At 46.9% G+C, this 16,221-nt stretch overlaps 1 protein-coding gene across 7 annotated transcripts in view; it reads right to left on the bottom strand.

Moving 5' to 3' along the window:
* MINK1 (misshapen like kinase 1) overlaps positions 1-16,221 on the bottom strand; it is a 503,992-nt gene that overhangs the window by 87,791 nt on the left and 399,980 nt on the right. For 6 of the 7 annotated variants that reach the window (XM_069215741.1, XM_069215740.1, XM_069215743.1 and 3 more), the window contains 2 exons: positions 9,308-9,422; positions 7,306-7,446 (listed from right to left, as the gene is read on the bottom strand). In XM_069215741.1, coding sequence (XP_069071842.1) covers positions 7,306-7,446; positions 9,308-9,422 — 256 coding nt within the window. The remainder of the gene's footprint in view (positions 1-7,305; positions 7,447-9,307; positions 9,423-16,221) is intronic. The other variant, XM_069215737.1, reaches the window with a different exon arrangement.

Raw genomic sequence — 16,221 nt, 5'->3', positions numbered from 1 at the left:
AGGTGGGCTGTGAACCATGATCATACTAGAAAGTCCTGCAGGACCAAACAACCAAAGTAGCCATTCCGACTGACCTAACTGTCCAGGCAGTAATGTTTAGCAAATGTGTGCAGGGATCTCACTTATCTGCCTGGCAGATATCCAGGACAGGGACTCAGCGTGCTAACGGAGTGGAAGCAGCAGTGGCTCTGATGGAATGAGTGTGCAAGCCCTCAGGGGGTTGCTTCTTGGTCAAGCGTAACACATCTTGATGCAAAGAAGTACCCATCGAGAGACGTTTTTGCATCGCCTTCCCTTTCTTTGTATCCACATATCCAACACAGAGATGATCGTCCACCAGAAAATCTTTAGTATGATTTAGAATTCCAATGCTTTTTTGGGGTCCAGATGGTGGAGTCTCTCCTCCTCATGAGAAGGATGTGGGGGGGTGTAAAAAGTAGGCAAGGTGATGGACTGGCCTGGGAAGCAAGGACGCCTTGGTGCGCAACACCACTTTGTCCCAGTGCACAGTAAAGTATGGGGGTTTTGAAGAAAGAGCCTGAAGCTTACTCACTCTGCGAGCAGAAGTGATGGCAACAAGAAAAACAGACTTGAAAGTGAGGAGCCATAAAGGGCAACTGTCCATTGGCATGAATGGAATACACATTAAGAAAGTAAGGACAAGATTGAGGTCCTACTGAGGCATGATAAATGGAGTGGGGAGGAAATAAATAGGTGAGACCTTTAAAGAATTGATTGACAACAGGAGACTTAAAAAGTGAGGGCTGATCAGGTAACCTAACAAAGGCCGAAGTAGCCGATAAATACCCTTTAAGGGTGCCTTAAGCAGAGCCCAGATGGGCTAAAGAAAGAATGAACAAAAGAACCTCAGAGAGAGGAGCAGCGAGGGGATCAACAGATTTGTTGCTGCACCATGCCACAAATTTATGCCAACGACAGGCGTATACCGTTTTGGTGGAGGGACGTCTGGCTGCCAAGATAACATCACAGACTTAGAGTGGAAGGTCAAAAGCCGTTAACTGTTGTCGCTCAATCTCCACCCATGAAGGCGGAGGTTGGACAGGTTCGGGTGGAGAACCGTCCCCTGCTGCTGCGACAGAAGATCCGCCCGAAGCGGCAGTCTGAGTAGAGGATCCGTGGCCCTGCTCAATAGCTCGGGATACCACACTCTCCGTGCCCAGTCCGGAGCCACTAAGATAACTTTGGTCCGGTCATCCCTGATCTTCTTGAGAACTCTGGGCAGAAGTGGGATAGGCAGTAAGGTGTAAAGGAGGCTGGAGCTCCACTTGAGGCGAAAAGAGTCGCCGAGCGAGTGCCGCCTTGGAAATTGCAACACGCAAAACCGCTGACATTGTACGTTCTCTGCGGAGGCGAACAGATCTAACCAAGGCTCTCCCCACTGCTAAAAGAGACCTTGCGCCACCTCCGGAAGGAGACCCCATTCTTGATCGGCTATGCATCGACGGCTGAGTTCATCTGCTGTGGCGTTCAGAGAGCCCACCAGATGTTGAACCACCAGAGAAATGTGCTGATATTCCAGCCATGTACAGAGGTGTAGTGCCTCCTGATGAAGGTTCCAGGACCCTATTCCGCCCTGTTTGTTGCAATACCACATGAAAGTAAGGTTGTCCTTGAACACTTGCTCTAATTTCCCTTTGAGACAGGAAAGAAATGCTTTCAACACAAGCCTGATTGCCCGGAGCTCAAGAAGGTTGATATAGAGCCCAGACTCCGCTGGCGACCAGAGGCCTCTGACCTCCGATGTGGCCGCCCCATCTCAGAAGTGACGCATCTGTCACTATGGGTAGATCTGGCTGGGGAAAGGAGAGGGATCTGCCGTGGACCCAATGCAGATCCGAAAGCCACCACTGCAGGTCTTATGTAGTACCCTCCGAGATCTGGACCATGTCGGAGAGATTTCCCTGATGCTGCACCCACTGGAACTTCAAGTCCCACTGCAGAGCCTGCATGTGCCATCTGGCATGTGTCACTAGCAGGATGCAGGAGGCCATGAGACCCGGCAGCCTCTGAGTCGTCTCACCGAAACCCAAGACAGAGACTAAAAGATCGGAATTATAGCCTAAATTTCTAGGACTCGCTTTTTGGGAGGACAAGCCCTAACCTGCATTGTGTCCAGAAAAGCTCAGATGAAAGGGAGCGTCTGAGAGGGAGTCAGGTGTGACTTCGGCATGTTTATAGTGAACCCTAGCGTGTACAGGAGGTTCACCGCAATCTGAAGGTGGGAGATGACTTTCTAGGGCGAGTCCACCTTCAACAGCCAGTCGTCGAGATACGGGAAGACTGAAACCCCCAACCTGCACAGATGAGCTGCAACCACCGCCATCACTTTCTTGAACACCCGAGGGGCGCTGGTATGGCTGAAGGGGAAAACTGTAAATTGCTTGTGACCTACCGCAAATTGTAGGTAACACCTGTGGGCAGGCAGGATGGGAGTGTGAAAATAAGTGTCCTGCAAATCCAACACTACCATCCAGTCTCCTGGGTCCAAGGAATACAGAACCCGAGCCAGGGTGAGCATTTTTAATTTCTCCTTTTTGAGTAAGTAATTGAGGTCCCGAAGGACTACGATAGGACTTAAGCCCTTGTCCTTTTTGGGCACCAGAAAGTAGCGGGAGTAACAACTACAACCTACTTCTGGAGCAGGGAACTTCTCTATGACTCCCGTGGCCAAGAGAGCCGTAACTTCCTGGTGGATAAGTGCCAAATGATCCTCTGGAATATGGCTGACTGATGGAGTCATGGCTGGTGGGGCATATTCGAAAAGGAGGGAGTAGCCCCTTCGAACGATCTGCAAAACCCACCTGTCCGTAGTGATCGATTCCCAGTGGGGCAGGCGAAGGCGCATCTTGCCGCCAAATGGTGAAGGGACGGACTCTGAGGGTTTGGAGGCTGCAGCAGGGGCAGGGGCAGACTGTGCAGACCTCTGGTTCCCTGTTCCACGCCCACGTGTGATTCCACGTCCCCAGCCACGCAGCGACTGAACAGCAGAGGGAACGACTTATTCTATATGGTGGTCAGTAGGGCAGCTGAGGTCCTTGGCCTTGAGCTGCCTACTGTTCAGGTCAGGTCAAATCTGCTGACAGAGGTGCTTCAGCCAGGGGCTTCCACATCTGAGCCCCTTGTGACATTCAATGAAGCCCTCACCGATGTCCTATTGGGTACTTGGTCCAGAACCAACACAGGGGGCGCCTGTGAACAGGACTATCACACGCTGCCATCAGCCCACCACAAAACGACCCTGAATTCCTGTCCCAACACCACACGCCTGAGAGTCTTGTCATCCAGGCATCCTCTTCATCGGGCGCATTCCCTTCCGCAACCCCGGATAGGGAATCAAAAAGGCTGGAACAATTTGGGAAGAAGGTGTTTTCTTCTTCCACTCTCGAGCTTCAGTCCGTGAACACCGCATGCCTTTTGAGCTGCTATACCCACTCTCTGTAGGATACGGCTGCGCAGGTTCTGCTGCAGATACAGGAGGAGGCCTGTGCTATCGTTTCCCAAGCTGTCAACAATGGAAGAGATGCGGCAAAGTTCACAATCAGATATGGGCTGGACATGACCGACTCTCTAGGTAGATCGGTTGCAACGACTGTGGCCTTGAGGTGCCACACCAGGTTGCGTACATCTGTTTTTTCGGGGGATGTCCAGCAGGCTCTTATGGACATGCCCTTTGATGGCTCCTGTCTCTTTGGATTCATGGCACACTCTGCAGCACACATAGAAGTAACAAATTGCCATTATTGATTGCTTATGTGCATTCCTTAAAACGCAGGCAGCCTGGCACTATGGTGCAAGAGTGTCTGCGTTGGCACCAGGCAACTAATTGTAGCCCCAGCAGTAGGGAAACCACAGGGGTGCACCGTATTGTATTATATATGGTGCATCCCTGCGTTTCTGAAGTAATGCAGCATGGCACTTCCAAATTTGGCACCGCACTACGCAACTTCTTAGTAATTGAGGCCTTTAGTGTATGGGTCGTCCTAGTTATCTTAAATGTGAAGCTTCAGCCATGCTCTCTGCTTGAAATAAAGTTTTATCTCTACTTCCCAGTACAGAGAGGAGCAGATGCAGTGTATCGTCCATATCTGAAGTGGGGTACAGGACTTTCTGAAGGAGCAACTCCAAAAGGTCACACTGAAGAAAAAAATGAGCATAGTTCAGAGGATTCCCTGTGGCCGGATACACACGGTAGCTATCTAACCATTGGTGCATCAGAGGAGGATGGAATTCTGGGGCTCTCCACCTGATTGGTTGGATTTCAGGTTACAAAATGAGGTAGATGGGCTACATGTACTCTATTGCTCTTTTCAAATTTAATTTTAATGTCAGTTGCTGCATTGGAATACTACCCTATTAGTTTTGACAACCAAAGGTTCACAGACTGACATCTGGGAACAATTCAAGCATGTGAACCTATCAGAGATAAACGATTCCCCATGGCTCCAAAGGTAACATATTTGCACAAATGACGGTATCTGAATTTTCCTCCTTTATTAGTTCTAAGGAAGAGCTGGAGGGAGGATGGCCTAACTTCTATCAAAAAATGAAGTTCCACTTGCACTAGGATATAATACAGATGACTGCCCTAAATATTGACTCAAATCAGTCAGTTAAAAAGAATAGGTTGATTTTTTTAAACTATTGCCATAGTGAAGTGTGACAATGAGTGATGAATAAGAAGGGTAAACAGTCAGTGCGCTACTTAAGGATTTTGAAATCATTCTTAGCTTTAAACAAGACCTGAGAGTGCATTTGTAAACTGATGGATATATACTTTGTTTGGGGTCAAGTTAATAGTCTTTTCTAAATTGAGTTTGAATTCCATGTTGAGCAATTAGTATGAAAGAGTGTAAATACTCATATGGGGTCAAATGCTGACATGCACAAACTGTTATATTATTAAGAAAGAGCTTACTTTTAAAAGACCAACAAACATATGAGAATTACAAACAAAGTTTAATTTAATTGTGCTCTTGACAGATGATTTTTGCAGGCCAACAGTTGACCTTTACTTGATTATGGGGAGAAAACAAACTCCTCTTAAAAATCTAATAGTGATATGCCAAACCTATAACGGTAGATATCTTCTACTCTGTCTATTTTTCCGGGATATCACCGTGAGTAAGCCCATTTGAGGGAGAAACCTATAGACAAAAAAGCAATAGCCAAGCCTTACTAACAAATTTTACAAAGATGAAATTAAGCGCATTTCAACATATGCAGGCTGTTGGGCAGAGAGTGTCTCCTCATTACTTTTTCCAAATGTTTGGGTAATAGGAGCAAAACTCCAAGGTAAAAGCAGATCTAACGTCTTTAAAAGCTGCGACAGTTGACAATAAAGACTGCGACAAGCTGTAATTCTTTAAGAGCGGCAAATTTCAAGGTATATGCAAAAGGATTGGCCACTGGGCATGTATCAGTCACACCGGACAGCAAGGACAGATGTTTAAAGTTTTACATTATGGCTGTTCAGTCATCCTGCCTGGTGCAGGAAGCTTAATCAGGAAATGTGACGGGGTGAAAAGGGGTAAAAACAATTTAATATTCCTTAAGAGCCTGGTACAAAATTCCACTTGTTTTGAAGCCAAGGCTTTTAGGAAGTTTTATGAAAGACAGCCAAGCTGACATTTCCCAAGTACAGGACAATATTATATTAAGGCGTTTTGTTTGCAGTTCAGAATGAGTCATTTTCCTCATCATGGGTGTCGCTGGATGTTTTTGCAAGGAATGAAGAATGTTTCTCTGTCTTTTGCACTCCCAGAAAAAAAAGAGCTCATAGATGTAACACAGAGCTTTCCGCAAGCATAGGCAAGGCCCACTGCGGGTTTCAAGCTTTACATGCTTCTATTGCAGATCAGATTAATGACATGCAAAATTATTAGAACCGTTTCCTTTTCAACTGAAAATACCAGACAACTACTGGCCTCTAAACATCAAAACCGAGTTCCCCGGTCTTTTTTCCCTACAGGTAATTCCATCTCAAGCCGTCCTGCCAATCCCGCCTTAGAGTGGCTGTTAGCAAGCATATTTCAGCTTTTTTCACACTTAATCCTAGAAGTAAGTGAATATGCCAACCAAAGCCTCTGGACTACTTAAATTGTATGCCATATCACTGGTCAGTGTATTTGTAACAACGCTCTCTTATTGGCTAGAGGGTGGCCACTGATGCTGGTCACTACTCTGTTGTGTTTATCAGTGGAACGCCGCAGACAGATTCGGAATTGTCCTCTTCATCTCAGTGGGCATCAGGCCACTGGCTGTCCTAATTGTCGCACTAGGACACGTGAAGCGCTCTCTGTAGCCCTTCACAACATGCACCTATTTTGCTAAGTCCGTAAAGTTGAAGGGGTGAGAGCGAAATATTATGTAAGAAAATATCAACTATTTGAATTTGTAGCATGAAGGAAATTGACTTCAGCATCTGCCCACAATTTCAAACTATGAATTTCAAAACTCAGTCCGAGTCCGCCTTTTCAGAATGCTGATATGGTTTGGGGGTACACCATGGTTCCTTGCATTAATACATTACTAAAATAGAGACCAATAAATCTTTTGGAAATCACCCTGCAGTGGCCGCCACCCTAGAGAACTGAGGTGCCACAGGGACTCTTACAGCACAGTACTAATGCTATTATCACACACAGAGTGTCAGAACTGGTTTCTACAGACTTAAACCGCACAAATTACTTGAAAATGTGACTCTACCCAGAGAGTCACTGTCTTCATTTGAGTTCTTTTCTCAGCTCTGAAGACTCTACAGCACTTGGATCTCACCAGCTCCTGGACGTACTGTCGAATTACACACCCTTATTGGGGAAAGTCTCCCTTTTCAGCAGTCCCCAACTTTCTATGTTAGAGTATTTCACATGGAAGGACGGTGATGGATCAATACCTGTAGAATGCAATGGCCTCAATGTTGATTTCTTGTAGATATATTACTTTGGATGACTAACCATTGTCGGGGAAAGAAGCCACCTGTGTCTGATTGTATTTCAAGGATAGTAACATGCCAGGATTAACCAGTACCTATGTACCTGTGAATGCAGTCACAATGCCTCAGACAGAAGGTATGCACCAAACTGCTATTAGATGTGCTTAGTAAGCTGATTTGCTGGAGATCTCCAGCAAGGCCCATAGAGGCACCACTTATTGCCACTGAAGCTCAAACCCAAGAGTAAACACAATATCTTCAAATGCACTACTGTGACAGCCTTGCAGTGCACACTTTTTTTGTTAAGGGGGGAATGGGGTGAGGGGATAGACGATAGAGCATTGCATCCTTACATCCGTTCCGCTGCCATCTTTGGCTGGAGAAGTGTTCTGTCCCTTGGGGTCTGTGGGGGAGTGACTTGGCTGAACCACGTCAGGCAGGTTGGTGTAACCATTACTGTCTGCGTGTAGGAGGCTGCGGTCCTCCTCTGGGGTCTGAGGAAGAAAACCACAACAAGAGTCACTGGAGCAGCATGCAGCACACGTTCACACCCACAAAGCTTGGTTACATGCGCACGCTAAGCAAGTTTCTTCATGCAAATACTTTAGAGCTAGACACAAATGCCTCATTTTCTTTCTATCCCCTCTGGTTGCCTTTAGTACTGCATGGGAGCATGCATCCAGTTTGCATTCAAACCTCCTGTGGAGACAGGTAGGTTACTGGGACAAAAGCACTTCCAAGAATGACTGGTCTGTATGCCAAACAACACCCAATGGCATGCAAGCAGCATCAAATACATAAACACAAAGTTAGCAACAGCAGGAAAAAGAAACATATAAGCCATTTGGCAGCCTTTCCATTATTAACAACTGCTGGTATTGCAAATCCATAGCAGCGATGCAAGAGACATGAGACTCTAACATAGAAAACTGGCCTACCAATGGATGCCCCCACAGAGCACAGAAGGATTAAGGCACCCATCAAGTCTATAAACCACCTTTTTGTTGCTCATAAAATCTGAGAATTATTTATCTACTTTGATGTACACTTACCACATCTAATATTTCCTGTCTCTGTACTATAATTTTCAGACTCTGACTTGTTGAGTCTTAAAAATAATTGGAAATATTTATACCTTTTAGGTCTCAGCTACATGACTGGTATAGCTGTCTACTTGCCCAACATACAACCCCTGTATATATCTATACATCTATTTATCTCTCACAGAGTGACAGAGAGGGAGAGAGAGGGAGAGAGAGAGATGTATCCATAAAAGGGTCTTTGAGTGAGTCCTTGATCATGATAGGTTGGCTTTGTTATTTATCTCACTTCCGTGGTCCTGATTTGGTGACTTTTCTCCTTTTCATCGTACCCATATGTTTTTCAAATGTATCTTTATTGCCTCAACCAACATACCCCTCGAAGATGGGTGGCTGCCATCTTGGAATAGTAAATTATGAAAAAATAGCAAACATAATTGACGTTATGATGCAGGCGCTCACAGGAACATATGCATCATGACCCACGCGTCACGCCGTATGCACGTCCAAACGCAAGTGTCATGATGCATGCAGCTACCTTGGAAAGGTTTCCTTTAAAAGGAAACCCATTCGAGATTGCCAGACATCGTGTGTGCATGCGCTTTGATGCAAGTAGGTGTAATCATGCACTGGAAAAGGAAACAACATGGCCATTTAAAGCCGAAACCCATTGCTAATGCTTGTTCAGAATAATGGTTGTACTTTAATCTGAAAACACTTGAATAATAATCTCTCATGGTTTGAAAACAAGCTGCTACTGAAGCTGAAGGAAAAAGCGTGAAAGTTACTTCACTTTGAGGAGCGAATTGAAGCTGTAATACCGCTACAGCACACACAAAAGAACCCCCCTACATGTGATAACACACGTAACGAGATCCTTTTATGGGAGCAGCAGAAGTGTCTGTGTACATTAACATTACCTCAAGCATCTAAAACCCCCTCCCCATGCTGCCATGATATCAAACACAGCTGGTTTATGACTGGAAACGGATATGGCAGATACAAATATTTGATTGCCTGAAGGTTTCCATCCAGTGGATCTTCTGTTCAATGGGCAGAAACCCTCCTCTGGGTAAACACTGTACATTTTCAGGATGCCTTCAAAGTCTTATGTTGATCCACTTCTAGGAGACACTGAAGCTTCTAATAATTCACATTCCATCCTCTGCAGGAAAGCCCTGAGCAGCCTCTAAAACCCACACTAAGTTTGGCTTTTTAGTGTACCTCTCAGGTGCCACCTTGGGCTCTTAATGATGACACAGAAGGGCCCCTAGAACCTCTGACCTTGTCTTTCTATTCTTGAGAACTTACTCACCCGTTGGGTTACCTTAGTTCCGTCTCCATAGGAGCTATCCGAGGTGGACACTAGCTCTTCCACGTCATGTACCAGCATGGTACTCACACTGTCTGTGTCGCCATCTTTGCAACTCCTGGGAAGTAAAAAAAAAAAAAAAAAGAAGGTATATTTAAAAAAATGGAGCACATGTGGCTGTCAAAGTGGTTAGTTTTGGTGAATGGCTTTTGTAATGAAGTTCTGCGCCACCATTAAATGGAAAGTTAATTGTGTGCATCACTTGCTCCAACTGCTCTCCTAGTGCTGTACAGATTTCAAATGCAGTGGCCTCCTTGGAGCTCGGGTCAACATTGGTAACTCAGAGAGATTCCTTCCACATCCTCACCGGTAGGGCCATACATACTCTTATAAACCTAATGTCACAATTTCATTAAAAATAAAAAAACAAATGAATGCCACAAATTAGGTGGAGTTGTGTGATTCCATTTACGTTGCTGTTCTGAGTTCAGCACACCTACCTACCCGAGGCAAGGCTGGATAAAGCTTAGAAGTGCGTTCAAGGATGGACCGTACCCAACTGAGGACACCAAGGCATGGAAAGCCACAAAACAGGCAGAGGCATCTTCAGAACAAGTGTTTCTCTCAGAGCCTGGTCAGTCAGAGGGGGCTGCTTAGGAGTTAGATTCAGTGCATGAAAGGCAGTGTCAACTCACAAAACCATCATGGGGACCTAGTGTAACCAAATGTGCGCCACCTTATCCCCCCCCCAGCAAAATGCGTGGGCAATGCCAGCATTCCACATTAGCAAACAACCTCGAATCTGCGTTACATGTGCTCTTCGTGCACTAGAAACGGAAATACTGTTCAGGAAAGAAAAACGTCAATGGTTTGGGCTACTGCTGATAGCACTCGCATTATTTAAGCGAGTTGTGTTTTTAGAAATAACCTTGATTGGTTGTTGAACTACAGACCATCTCAGAAAGAAAAGCAACTAATAAAAGATAAGGTATTTTAGGATAATTTTTCAAGGCTAACTTAAATGCAACCTTTCAGTTGGATTTATAAATACGCACTGACAAAGACAATTGGTCTGGCTAAAAACGAAATGTGTGTCTGTAGTGGTGTGGATAACTAAAATTGCCTCTTCTTTCTGACTACTGATTTTAAGAATGTGGTATTTTATGTAGTATTATGGGTAGATGTAGGAAGCTGGCTCTGTATATACTATAAAAAATGATATAGTGGGCTCAGAGTCCAGTGGTTCCTGTAGGAAAGTACCATCTTGCCTGGCATGTTTCCCCAATTTTTTCATGAATGTCAGTTTGTTTTTGCCTGTCTCACTGGGATCCTGCTAGCCAGGACCCCAGTGCTCATTGTTTGTGGCCTGAATGTGTGTACCTGTGTAGTGACAACTGTGTAACTGAGGCTCTGCTACCCAGAACCTCAGTGCTTATGCTCTCTCTGCCTTTAAAATTGTCACTACAGGCTAGTGACCATTTCCACCAATTCTGATTGGCACACTGGAACATCCTTATAATTCCCTAGTATATGGTACTGAGGTACCCAGGGTATTGGGGTTCCAGGAGATCCCTATGGGCTGCAGCATTTTTTTTGCCACCCATAGGGAGCTCAGACAATTCTTACACAGGACTGCCACTGCAGCCTGAGTGAAATAACGCACGTTATTTCACAGCCATTTTACACTGCACTTAAGTAACTTATAAGTCACCTATATGTCTAACCCTCACTTGGTGGAGGTTAGGTGCAAAGTTACTAAGTGTGAGGGCACCCTGGCACTCGCCAAGGTGCCCCCACATAGTTCAGGCCAATTTCCCCGAACTTTGTGAGTGCGGGGACAACATTACACGTGTGCACTATATATAGGTCAATACCTATATGTAGCTTCACAATGGTAACTCAGAATACAGCCATGTAACATGTCTAAGATCATAGAATTGTCGCCCCATGCCAAATCTGGTATTGGGGTGCCAATCTCACGCATCCATGGGGCTCCAGCATGGACCCCGGGTACTGCCAAACCAGCTCTCTGGGGTTTTCTCTGCAGCTACCGCTGCTGCCAACCCTCAGACAGGGTTCTGCCCTCCTGGGGTTTAAATCCCCCCCTAAACTGTGGCTTGCGAAAGGAGCCCCCATATGGTGTGGTGTATAATGCTCCCATAGCTTTGCCACGATCTGAGTCTTCCTCAGTTTCTCTATGGTGGTATCTACTTCAGGCCTAAATTAAGTACTTCTTATCAAAAGGCATGTTAAGTACTCCATGTTGGATTTCTGTTTTAAAACAAGAAGAGCATAGCCATGCATGCCTTCTTATTGTAATGGCAGTATTTACACTCCTTGCTGCTGTATCAGCAACATCTAGAGCAGACCTTATCTGGTTGTCACTTATGGCTTGGCCCTCTTCTACTACCCACTGTGCTCTCTTTTGGTGCTCTATTGGGAGGTGATGTATGAGTTCTTGCATCTCATCCCAGTGGGCTCTATCATATCTGGCACGAAGTGCTTGCAAATTCTCAATTCGCCATAGGTTGGCGGCTTGTGTGGCTACTCTTTTGCCAGCGGCGTCAAACTTTCTGCTCTCTTGTTCAAGTGGAGGAGCATCCCCTGAAGACTGGCTATTAGCCCTTTTTCTAGCCACCCTCACCACCACTGAATCTGGAGGAACTTGGTGTGTGATGTTGTCTGGGTCTGTAGGAGTAGGTTTGCACTTTTTGTCAATACACTGAGTAATTACTCTAGCTTTGACCAGCTCACTAAAAATTTGGTCGGCATGTTTGACCATTCCAGGTAACATGGGGAGGCACTGGTATCTAGAGTGAGTGGAAGACTGAGTGTTGAACAAGAAATCCTCTTCTAGGGGCTCAGCATGCATACGCACCCCATGATAAGCAGCTGCCCTGGAAACACCTGCGTGTATGGAGTAGTGTCCTCTGGTGGAGAAGGCTTTGAGGGGTACAAGTCAGGATCATTATCTGGAATAGGATCCGGGTCATTTGGATCGCAGGGATCCACTGTATCTCCATGAGAATATTGTGAGTGTGTTGGAGAAGGCAACAGTGGGGGACTATTGTGTGGAGATGAAAAAGAAAGCTCTGGAGAATGAGAAGGGACAGGTACTGGCTTCTCTTTTTGTTTTGGGATTTTTGCTGGTGGTTGAACAGTCTCTAATTCCTCTTGAAAAGGCAGCTTTCATTTAGTTTTTAAAGGAGGTGCTGTAATAATTTCGCCAGTCTCCTTGTGTATATAGATTCTGGATTGTCTCTCATCCATAACCTTCAGTATAGGCTGAATCTCAGTGTCCTCATCAGAAGATCTGTAAGATTCTTGCATTGGCTTCGAGGCTTGCTTGAGTCAGCTCTAAAGTCCTTGTTCCTTTGTATAAGAGGCTTTCTTCGGTTCCGAAGTATGGATCTATTTCGGGCGTTAAAATGAAGTCGGCTGTTTCGGCTGCGAACAGGGTGTCGAAGCTTCGACTCCGAGGAGTGAGGACGCTTACTGGAGTCCGAGGCAGAACATTTTACTGACTTACTCGAATCCGAAGTGGATGGAGGAGTGGCCTTAATCGACACCGAACCTGAAGGTCGTTGACAACAGTCTTTTTTTGGGCCGAACCATGGCCTTCCCGCAGTGGTGTACCCAAGGCCTTCGGTACTTTTTTGTATGTGGACGTAGGGGCAGACGTACTCATGTGCTGGCCAGCAGTGATAGGCGTATCCTCTTCTGATTCTTACTCGGAGTCGTTATCTCGGATGGAGACTGCTGTCTGCCCCTGTTCTTCTTCCATGACGTCAAGATGCTCTGTACTCTTCTACGCCATCTCTAACCTTCGGGCTCTTCGATCTCTCAAGGTCTTCTTGGATCAAAACGATTGACAGGCCTCACAATCCTCTTCTCAGTATTTCGGAGAAAGACACAAGTTACAAACCAAGTGTTGGTCTGAATAGGGAAACTTCGCGTGGCACCGATGGCAGAATCAAAATGGAGTCCGATCCATCAGGCTTCCAAGTGGTAGGCCGGAAAAAGGCCCGAGTTGGGAGCACGCGCCCAAGATGGCAAAATCTATATTCTGACAATACTATCGGTTTGAGGCTAGATGGGACATGATCGAAACAATACCGACAATTAAATTAGTTTTTTAAGGTTTCCGATTCGAAATCTCAGAGTGAGAGGAAACACGTCCGAACCCGACAGTGGAAAGAAAACAATCTAACAAAGGAGTCGATGCCCATGCGCACTGTAACCAAGAGGAGGAGTTACTCGATCCCGTGACTCCGAAAAGACTTATTCAAAGAAAAACAACTTGTAACACTCCGAGCCCATCACTAGATGTCAGAAGAGATATGCATAGCATGTGTATCTGTAGCTACAAATGCCATCTAACATTTTGTTACTATATTTCTAGAACCACAAGATTCAAGTTGCAGGTAAGTACACTTTCAAGTAAGTATCCAACATATGCATCACTACCACTTTATTTCAATTTGGCAAGTTATAGGGTTTTCGAATAAATATCAAATATCTGTTTTAAAAGTTGACAGTGTGATTTTCAGAAACAGTCGGTGGTGGGGGGGGGTTGTGGGTTGGGGACACAAGTCTAAGGTAGGTACAAGACTTACAGTTCCTGTCTCCGGGGATCCACAGGTTGGGGTTCAAGTTAACCCCAAACACCAGCAACACAGGGCTGGCTGGGTGCAATGGTAAAATATTATGTTAATTTAACATGGGCTACCGGACGAAGATACATGACTCCCTGAAGTACCACTGCACCCACAGCCCCCTGACCTTGGGGAATCTGACCACCGGTCCAGCAACGTACAGCAGGTGGCCCTCCTCCATATCCAGCCTTTGGTTTCCCAGGACAGAACCCATGGACTTAGCCTGCAACATCTTTTGTGACCCCTGGGGTCCCTCTATTGGAAAGCATTGGGAGACCGACGCTGTGTTTGCACCCGGCCGCCCCTGCGCCGCAAGCGTGTGTGTTTGGTGCTGACCTGTGCCACCCCGTGCTCCTCAAAACCCCCCAGGTCTGCCCTCCGAAGATACGAGTACGTACCTGGAAGCAGGCCTGATTCAAAGTGCCCCCAGTCTCCATAGGAGCCTGTAAGGAAATGCCTCCTTTGCATGGTTACCCCCTGACTTTTTGCCTTTGCTGTTGCCAAGTTATGATTTGAAAGTGTGCTGAGGCCTGCTAACCAGGCCCCAGCACCAGTGTTCTTTCCCTAAAACTGTACCTTTGTTTCCACAATTGGCACACCCTGGCATCTAGGTACGTCCCTTGTAACTGGTACCCCTGGTACCAAGGGCCCTGATGCCAGGGAAGGTCTCTAAGGGCTGCAGCATGTCTTAGCTTGTGTGTGCTGGTGGGGAGAAAATGACTAAGTCGACATGGCACTCCCCTCAGGGTGCCATGCCATCCTTACACTGCCTATGGCATAGGTAAGTCACCACTCTAGCAGGCCTTACAGCCCTAAGGCAGGGTGCACTATACCATAGGTGAGGGCATAGGTGCATGAGCACTATGCCCCTACAGTGTCTAAGCAAAACCTTAGACATTGTAAGTGCAGGGTAGCCATAAGAGTATATGGTCTCGGAGTCTGTCATACACGAACTCCACAGCACCATAATGGCTACACTGAAAACTGGGAAGTTTGGTATCAAACTTCTCAGCACAATAAATGCACACTGATGCCAGTGTACATTTTATTGTGAAATACACCCCAGAGGGCATCTTAGAGATGCCCCCTGAAAACATACCCGACTTCCAATGTGGGCCGACTAGTTTTGCCAGCCTGCCACACACCATACATGTTGCTGGCCACATGGGGAGAGTGCCTTTGTCACTCTGTGGCTAGTAACAAAGCCTGTACTAGGTGGAGGTGCTTCTCACCTCCCCCTGCAGGAACTGTAACACCTGGCGGTGAGCCTCAAAGGCTCACCCCCCTTTGTTACAGTGCCACAGGGCATTCCAGCTAGTCGAGATGCCCCCCCTCCGGCCACGGCCCCACTTTTGGCGGCAAGGCCGGAGGAGATAATGAGAAAAACAAGGAGTCACTGGCCAGTCAGGACAACCCCTAAGGTGTCCTGAGCTGAGGTGACTCGGACTTTTAGAAATCCTCCATCTTGCAGATTGAGGATTCCCCCAATAGGATTAGGGATGTGCCCCCCTCCCCTCAGGGAGGAGGCACAAAGAGGGTGTAGCCACTCTCAGGGCTAGTAGCCATTGGCTACTAACCCCCCAGACCTAAACACACCCCTAAATTGAGTATTTAGGGGCCCCCAGAACCAAGCAAGATAGATTCCTGCAACCTGAAGACGAAGAAGGACTGGTGACCTGAAGCCCTGCAGAGAAGACGGAGACACCAACTGCTTTGGCCCCAGCCCTACCGGCCTGTCTCCCTACCCACTTCAAGAGAAAACTGCAACAGCGACGTGCTCCCCAGGGTCCAGCGACCTCTGAAGCCTCAGAGGACTACCCTGCATCTAAAAGGACCAAGAACTCCGGAGGACAGCGGCTCTGCTCCAAAGAAGAAACAACTTTGCAACACAGAAAGAAACTTTAAAGGACTGCACGTTTCCCGCCGGAAGCGTGAGACTTTCCACTCTGCACCAGACACCCTCGGCTCGACCTGCGGAGAAACAACACTGCAGGGAGGACTCCCCGGCGACTGCGACCCTGTGAGTAGCCAGAGTTGACCCCCCTGAGCCCCCCCCAGCGACGCCTGCAGAGGGAATCCATTGGCTCCCCCTGACCGCGACTGCCTGCTTCTAAGAACCCGACGCCTGGTAGACACTGCACCCGCAGCCCCCAGGACCTGAAGGATCCGACCTCCAGTGCAGAAGCGACCCCCAGGTGGCCCTCTCCCTTGCCCAGGTGGTGGCTACCCTGAGGAGCCCCCCCTTGTCTGCCTGCTTCGCTG

Source organism: Pleurodeles waltl, chromosome 12, assembly GCF_031143425.1.
Source record: "Pleurodeles waltl isolate 20211129_DDA chromosome 12, aPleWal1.hap1.20221129, whole genome shotgun sequence".
NCBI lineage: Eukaryota > Metazoa > Chordata > Amphibia > Caudata > Salamandridae > Pleurodeles > Pleurodeles waltl.
Note: the sequence above shows the minus strand (reverse complement) of the source record. Positions and strands in the feature narration are given on the sequence as shown.